Source organism: Myotis davidii, unplaced genomic scaffold, assembly GCF_000327345.1.
Source record: "Myotis davidii unplaced genomic scaffold, ASM32734v1 scaffold142, whole genome shotgun sequence".
Lineage (NCBI taxonomy): Eukaryota > Metazoa > Chordata > Mammalia > Chiroptera > Vespertilionidae > Myotis > Myotis davidii.
Genome location: NW_006294400.1, coordinates 3,254,686 through 3,263,216, shown reverse-complemented (window position 1 = coordinate 3,263,216; position 8,531 = coordinate 3,254,686). Strand labels below are relative to the sequence as shown.

At 39.1% G+C, this 8,531-nt stretch overlaps 1 protein-coding gene across 9 annotated transcripts in view; it reads left to right on the top strand.

Moving 5' to 3' along the window:
* GAPVD1 (GTPase activating protein and VPS9 domains 1) overlaps positions 1–8,531 on the top strand; it is a 43,041-nt gene that overhangs the window by 19,270 nt on the left and 15,240 nt on the right. For 7 of the 9 annotated variants that reach the window (XM_015567085.1, XM_015567086.1, XM_015567083.1 and 4 more), the window contains 7 exons: positions 176–349; positions 2,002–2,142; positions 3,203–3,337; positions 3,775–3,894; positions 5,561–5,638; positions 5,877–6,247; positions 7,928–8,015. In XM_015567085.1, coding sequence (XP_015422571.1) covers positions 176–349; positions 2,002–2,142; positions 3,203–3,337; positions 3,775–3,894; positions 5,561–5,638; positions 5,877–6,247; positions 7,928–8,015 — 1,107 coding nt within the window. The remainder of the gene's footprint in view (positions 1–175; positions 350–2,001; positions 2,143–3,202; positions 3,338–3,774; positions 3,895–5,560; positions 5,639–5,876; positions 6,248–7,927; positions 8,016–8,531) is intronic. The other 2 variants (XM_015567084.1, XM_015567087.1) reach the window with 2 other exon arrangements.

The following is an 8,531-nucleotide window of genomic DNA, read 5'->3' as shown; positions in this document are numbered from 1 at the left end:
GAGGACAGTGGGTGGGGAGTGAGGGCGGGGTGGAGGGGACCGGGTGGAGGGGAGTTATGGGGGGCAAAAAGAGGAACAACTGTAATAATCTGAACAATAAAGATTTAATTTAAAAAAGAAAAAAAAATCATAGCTGTGCTACCATTTTTTAAATGCTTAATTTTGTTTCTGATAGCCACAACACAGGATAATCTCGATGATAAGCTGAGGAAGTTTGAAATCCGTGACATGATGGGACTGACGGATGATAGGGACATATCAGAAACAGTGAGTGAGACCTGGAGCACAGATGTCTTGGGAAGTGATTTTGACCCTAACATTGACGAAGATCGTTTGCAAGAAATTGCAGGTAATTGCTATTTAATGTCTCTGGAATATTGCTTATTTCATGTCCACCACCCTTCATGGGAGGGAACTTCAGTGCTCTGACAAATGTGGTGTGGGTGTTAGCCCTAACTGGGAAACTGAGACAGCTGCATATAGCCAGGCATTCGTGTATTTTTTCTTTACTTAAATAGAGGTATGTTTTTTCTGTCTACATTTAACTTCACCCCCAACCCCCAAAAGAGAAAAACCAGTCTTTTGAATTATCTTCTCGTCTAGTCTTGTTTGTAGGGCACAGTATATGTTCTTAGTCTATGATTAGGATGTTCTTTAGAGACAAAACACCTACCTTAAAATGAAAATTCTGACAGATTATAGCCATAAAATCTTTCGGAATAATATGATACTGAGAGTCTAAACATTGAGTTTACTTCTGGAAGTATTAATTCAGTTCCAAAAAGTAACTAGTTTTTAAAAGAATATATTTTTATTGATTTCAGAGAAGAAGGGAGAGGGAGAGAAAGAGAGAAATATCAATGATGAGAATCATTGATTGGCTGCCTCCCGCACGCCCTCTGCTAGGGATTGAGCCCTCAACCTGGGCGAGCATTTCAAACCGGTGAGGGTGGAAAAGTAACTAGTTTTGTCTTTTTCTTTTTTTACATCAAGTTTATTGATGCACAGTTTACAAACATTAAAATTCACCTTTCTTTGAGTTCTGAAAGATACCTTCTTCATTTTTTGAAAAATCATGGAACATTTCAAGCAAGTACAAGAGAGAATAGTGTAATAAACTTTGTGTACCCATCACTCAGCTCTGACAGTTACTCATACACATGGCTAGTTTGTTTCATCTCTTCTTCCACCCACTGCCCTTTATCCCCTCCCCAATTATGTTCAGATATTTATAATTATGTCATGGGGTAGGGGCAGGGTGGAGGGGGTCAATGGGGGGAAAAGGGAACATTTATAATACTTTCAAAAATAAAGATAAATTTTAAAAAATTACCTGCCAGCTAGGGCAGAACTTGAGTATTTTTAACACAGGTGTACAGTAATGTTTAATCCTGTATGTATTTTTAAGTAGTGTAAATAGATTTCTTAATTGGTTTCTATATTACTTTGTTCCAGATGTTAAGTATTTAGTATTTTTTCTGGCAGTAAGCTGTATTTCAGCAATAAGCTGCATTTGCAGTTAAACAAGTACTACAGAGGTGGTGTGTTTTCCTGCAAATACATTTTATTGCTCTGAATATGTGGCTGATGTGCCAGAAGAGAACATATTTCGGCCAGTGTAACTTGATGTGGTTAAATGTCTGAGTGGTTTTAATCCTTGTAGGACTATAAATTTGAGAGAGTTATTAGGGACACACACAAAATCAGCTGAAAAACCAAGGTGAAAGCTAGTTGAAATGACTTGATCCAACAATGTGTTTTCTCTACGGAGAGTTCAAGGTGCACAGGAGGCAGTGGGTGAAAAAGAGCTCGTGTCACTGTGACCACAGGGGAAATGTGCGTTTTTAGTGGCGTTATTGATTGAAATTGCTCTTACCTTGGCTCCTTTCTCGTGGCTAGAGTAGAGAGGTTTTGTGAGCGTTAGCGTTTGGCTTTTCTCCGTTATCCTTGTGCTCTCCATCAGGACCTTTGTTAACCCTTTGCTCCCCACTGGTTATACAGGTGCAGCAGCAGAGAACATGTTAGGCAGTTTACTGTGCCTGCCAGGGTCAGGGTCAGTGCTTCTTGACCCCTGCACTGGTTCTACCATATCAGAGACAACAAGCGAAGCTTGGAGTGTAGAGGTTTTGCCAAGTGACTCAGGTTAGTATGCTGTCATTTGCATTTTGATTTGCACAGACGTTTAAATGTAAGGTATTCTAATTTCTATATTATGGACATTTTGTCAGATATACATTTGACAAGTATGAGGCAATCCAATTGCTAAGAATGTCACATGGAAAATTAGCGTAAGGCATTTTCTTTCATCAAGAAAAAATGCAGTTTTGAATGGCATGGGCCAAGATGGCAGGTGCTTTCTGACTGTTCAGTTATTTTGGAAGCAACTGTTAGTAACTCACCAGCGTTCTGTGTGGATTGAGTCCAGTCTCTCCCATGAACTCATCACAAATAGGAGCCCTGTGTGGTTGGATACCTGGTAAGCATGTTTAGATTTACATGGGGAGAACTTGACCCTTTAAAGATACCAAATGTAGTTTTGAAATGTGCTGAAATTCAGACTCTGGAGTACTGCAAATTATTTTGTGCACAATTATTATAAATGTATATGAAGTGATTTGTACTTTGTTTATTCTTATGTATTGCATTTCTACTCCCCCCCCTGATTATGAAGATAAATCTTTGCCTTCAACTACATGTCAGCTACCAGAATGCAAATATAAATAACTATGTCTGAATTACATTCTGTCCGATCTGCTTGGCTCAAGAATAATAAAGTGATCCTATATATGTTGAATAACGTTAACATATTCAGACATGCTAAACATACATAAGGAGACAGTAGGATTGGCTCACTCCCTGTTGAGCATCCATAGGAGTTGTTTTTTAGAAAGTGGTTGATTTAGTGCTAGGTTATTTCATATTCTCTTGTTTAGTTGACTTGCTAACCAAGAACACACACTGTTAGATTAGTGACCTGGAAGAAGTTTTCATTTTTGCACAACTAACTGGCCTAGATTGGGGATGAAAATAACAACCTTGACTTTCTTAACACTTGATCTTACTAACTTTGCTAACTGGCCCAGACTTAGAAATCTATTTACACTGATTTCATTCATACCCAGGTAGCTTTCATGATCTGGGTCACAAGCTGAAACTGGCATGCTAACAATCACTAATGTGACACCTCACATCTTCTGTTTAGAGGCCCCCGATCTAAAGCAGGAGGAGCGTCTGCAGGAATTGGAGAGCTGTTCGGGACTGGGTAGCACATCTGATGATACGGATGTCAGGGAGGTCAGTTCCCGCCCCAGCACACCAGGCCTCAGTGTTGTGTCGGGTATGTCTGTCTTGTTTTAAGGAATAAGGATTTCAAGGTGTGTTCCCACATCTCCATTTGTAAAGTTGATAGCAAAGAGATATGTTTTATTTAAGAGCTGAGTAATTTTCAGGAAACAAAATTATTTCTATGGGCCCTTAAATCTGAGAATTTAATGTGTAGCTTTAGAGAGCCTGTTGAAGTAACTGGCAAACAGTCTGGATGTGTTCCCTCTATAGCTCTCTCTGTTCTTGGTAGCTCCGTTACTGTGTTTAGACAGCATGTGATAATTCTGGTTATGTTGCACAAGTCCAGGCAAATGTATTTAAGCAATAACTCACATGGATAGAACTAGGGCACAAAAATTTGAGAATATTTACATTTCTCCAAATCTCATATACTTTTTGTGTGTTTATTTTATTCTTCTTGCTGTTTATTTTTTGCTTTCTTTTTTAAAGGCATAAGTGCAACCTCTGAGGATATTCCCAATAAGATTGAAGACCTGAGATCTGAGTGCAGCTCTGACTTTGGGGGTAAAGATTCTGTCACTAGTCCAGACATGGATGAAGTAACTCATGGTAAGAAGGGAAAATGAGATGACTTTTTAAACAGTCACATTCATGGTGAAGCTGGCAATCTTACGCATTGCTGGTGATGGTATCAGTTGTTATCGCACTATGGGGCATAGTTTGGCGATACGTATGTAAGACCTTAAAAGTTCACATACCAGATTTGGTCCACTTTAGGAATCAGCCATAAGGAAATAGTTCCATGTATGGAGAATGTCTAATGCACAGAGATGTTCTTCATAACATTAATATTTGCAAATAATTTAGAAACAACCTAATCATTAAAAACCAGAGGCTAAATGAATTTTGATATAACCACTTATTAGAATTTATGTAGTTATTTTTTATTTTTATTTTTTAAATATATTTTTATTGATTTCAGAGAGGAAGGGAAAAGGAGAGAGAGATAGAAACATCAATGATGAGAGAGAATCATTGATTGGCTGCCTCCTGCACGCCCCACACTGGGGATCGAGCCCACAACCTGGGCATGTACCCTTGACCGGAATCGAACCTGGGACCCTTCAGTCTGAAGGCTGATGCTCTATCCACTGAGCCAAACCAGCTAGGGCTGTAGTTATTTTTTAAATGCTTTAAAATATGTGAAATAACTTGGAGAAATAGAACATAGCATTTGGAAATTATATTTTATCTATTTTTTATTGATTTCAGAAAGGGAGAGAGAGAGAGAGAGATAAAAATCAGTGATGAAAGCGAATCATTGATCGGCTGCCTCCTGCACACCCCACATTGGGGATCGAGCCCGAAACCCAGGCATGTACCCTGACCGGGAATCGAATCATGACCTCCTGGTTTATAGGTCAACGCTCAACCACTGAGCCATCCAGCCAGTCAGTAGTATTCATATTAATATGAGTTATTTTATAAATTGTCATTTGCTGAGAGCAGTATTAGAATTTTAAATTTTCCAACTTTTAATTTATTCTCCTTCTGTAGGTAGTGTTGCCCTTCTTTTTATAGGCAGAAGCTGAACCTCAGGGAAGTTGTGACATTCTGAAAATTTTGAAGATTTACATCTGCCTCTGTGATCTTTGCATTAACTATGGGATATAATTTGGCCAACAAAAGTAGCAGGCAGATAGACCACTTAAATGTAATTAAAATCCATATATGTACCAAGAAACCAGAAACACCAATCAGAAAGGATATATGCATCCCTATGTTCATAGCAGCACAATTTACCATAGCTAAGATTTGGAAACAGCCTAAGTGCCCATCAGCAGATGAGTGGATTAGAGAACTGTGGTACATCTACACAATGGAATACTCTGCTGCTGTAGAAAAGAAGGGATCAACTGAAGGACTTGTATGCATGCATATAAATATAACTAATGGACACAGGACACTCGGGGGGTAGGGGAGGCCGGGGCAAGGTCAAGGGGGAAAAAAAAGGAGACAAATGTACTACTCTTTGTAATATTTTAAGCAATAAAACAAAATTTAAAAAAATCCATATATGTAGAATAAACATAAAATGAATTTAGAGTATCAGAATTTGATCTTTATTAGATTCTCCCCCTCCCCCCCTTATATGTCACTCAAACTCTTATTGATGAAGAAAGTTTGAAACGTGTGGAAACTGTCAGAACCATTTTCACTGTTGAAACTCTCATTGAGTCCTGAGTTCTGACTTGGTCTGTTTTGTCTGTTTTAGGCGCCCACCACCTGACCTCTCCCCCTTCTCAATCAGAGTCTCTGCTCGCCATGTTTGACCCACTGTCTTCACATGAAGGTAAACTAGTTAAGTGAACTATTTAAAAATTGAGATATAATTGACATATAGCATTATATTCGTTTCAAGGGTACAACATAATGATTCAATATTTGTACATATTGTGAAATGGTCATCAAGTGAGCTTTTTGACCCTTGTCTTATCAAAGTCAGAAGTATGCAGCCAAAGCCCATTGCTAATAACGCCTTGGTTAGAGCAGTTGTGTTTCAATTGCAAACTTTTCCCCCTGTGTTCCAGGGGCTTCTGCTGTGGTAAGGCCAAAAGTGCACTATGCCAGGCCTTCGCATCCACCACCAGACCCTCCGATCCTGGAAGGCGCTGTGGGAGGAAATGAGGCCCGGCTGCCAAACTTCGGTTCCCATGGTTTAACTCCCGCCGAAATGGAGGCATTCAGGCAGCGGCATTCTTACCCTGAGAGATTAGTTCGCAGCAGGAGCTCTGACATAGTATCTTCCTCCCGGAGACCCATGAGTGACCCCAGCTGGAACCGCCGTCCAGGGAATGAAGAGCGAGAGCTCCCTCCAGCCGCAGCCATTGGTGCTACCTCTTTGGTGGCTGCACCTCATTCGTCCTCTTCATCCCCGAGTAAGGACTCCTCAAGAGGAGAGGTATGGGACACAGGCCACGGAATTTGCTGGTGTGGTCAGCTTTAATGTCTGTCTGCCTAATTCTCTTAATATCTGAAATTAACATGGATTATATACGTCTAGGGTTAAGAATGGACAGTAGTCATCATCAAAGATGATTTGTCTAATATATCCACAACCTAATCCATAGGAAACCTCTAGTGCTTTGTTTTTGTAGTGTTGCATTTTTATGATGCTTTTAACTTTTTCCAAATAATTTTATATCAAATTTAATTTAAACCTCTAATTTCCTTCCGAGATGGTTAGCTATTATTTTTTTCAGTGAGTATTATTTTTTATTTTTTTCTTCATCAAATTTTTAATTTACTTATTATACTGATGGTCCCATGGTTTTCTGTTTTACTCAATGGGTTTGTTACTGTCATTATTTTTGTCCCTGATTTGTTCAGTGGAGCCCCTTCAAGCTGTCAGAGGTTCTTTTGATATACTGCCATCATTCTTTGAGTATTTCTTTCCTTTTGGCACAAAATGTTGTCAGCTTATATTGTACTGTGTCTGTCCTAGTCCCGGACCAGCCGTTTCTCCAAGGAACCCTTGTTCCTTTTAGTAGAAAATGGTATTTAAAAACCAAAATCTGGATACTAGGTGTGCTCTTTGCTGTAGGAGTGTTGCTACTCCCAGGAACTCACAGTAGACAAAGCCATGGGAGAGAGTGTGTGAGAATATACAAGTGCATATACACATTAATATGTGTGTATCTTTCTCTTTATATGTAGAGAACCATGAACATACACCTATATATTTCATTCTACTCTAAAAACAACAGTTTATTTCATCTTTCTCCCTTCCCATATTTGTAACTCCCTTCTGTGATAGAAACCCGTTTTCATAATTCTTCATGCATATACTTACTTGATCAGTCCTCATGTATGTAATCAATATGCCATCCCCACTGCTAAACCATTCCCCATGGATGCCCTCATCTCTCTCCTTGGGTTCTGACACCCCATCTACAAGGATGCCCTGAGAGAAAATATTTTTAGTTCCAGTTTTGTCAGTGAATAAACAGATATTAAATGACTTGTTTAAGGTACATGATGGGCTACTGATATGTGGTCTTAATGATAACATAACTGATGATCAAAACTTTGAAGTTGGTCAGAATCTAGGCTTGAGTCCCAGCTGTGCCACACATAGGCTATATAAATTTGGGGAAGATGAGTGATAACCTTTTTTAGCCTCATATTTCTCATCTATAAAAAGGGCTTGATAATAGTATTTATATCCTAAGGCTACTGTGAGGTTTAAATGAGATAACATATATCCTTTTACTCAGTGTTTGGCACACAGTACAGACTGGGTTTTATTGTTAATACTACTGCTACCATCTCTACTATCCTCCTAGACTTTATTTGCATTGCACTTACTCTTAAGATTGTCTTAAGTGCCTCCTCTATGCAAGGCTCCGTTATAGGCTCTCAGTTTACTCACTGATGAGATAGTGCCTACCCTCAAGCAGATCCTTGTCTTGCTTAAAAGGTACACTTCCATGTTCCCAAAGCTTCCTCTACAGCAATAAGAACAGTTTTTCTTTTAAGACAAACCTGAGGGGTATTTGTATTTTACAGACTAACTGAAATCCTTTTCATAGTAATTTGCCTGCTGCCCAACTCCAAATAAAGCATCAAACTTTTCCTACAGACTGAAGAACGCAAAGATAGCGATGATGAGAAATCAGACAGGAACAGACCTTGGTGGAGAAAACGTTTTGTTTCTGCCATGCCTAAAGGTAATTTTATAACGTATTAGAATGCCATATTAGCAACCAGAAGCAAAGCCCTGAAATCTCTTTCCGAGCCGCATCTCAGCTCCTCTCTCCCTGAGGTTTGCTGGGCTTGTTTCCAGCTGTTTTTGCGCAGGTGGATGCTGAGGCAGAGTTTTAGCTTATTCTTTGCAGGAAGTGGTAGCGGTTTCATAAATGGAAGTCATGCAAGCGGTGGTTTAAATATGTGCCCTGATGTTAGACACGTAGGGCTTTTGACATATGTATTGCCAGTAATTATTGCAGGAAAAAAGGGATGCTGTCAGTAATTAAACTGAACATTTGAAATTCACCCTTTACATTCCTGGAATAAACTTAAGTTTTTAATGTTTATGTGCTTTGAGATTGTTTATACCCTGAATATTAGTGAGTGTTTATTTTGGAAGGCAGTTGTATAAAATTGTTCGCTTCTTTTGTGAATAGCCTGGCATCATACTAGTAGACATTGAGATTTGAGTTTGCAAAAGCATCTATCCCTGAAGG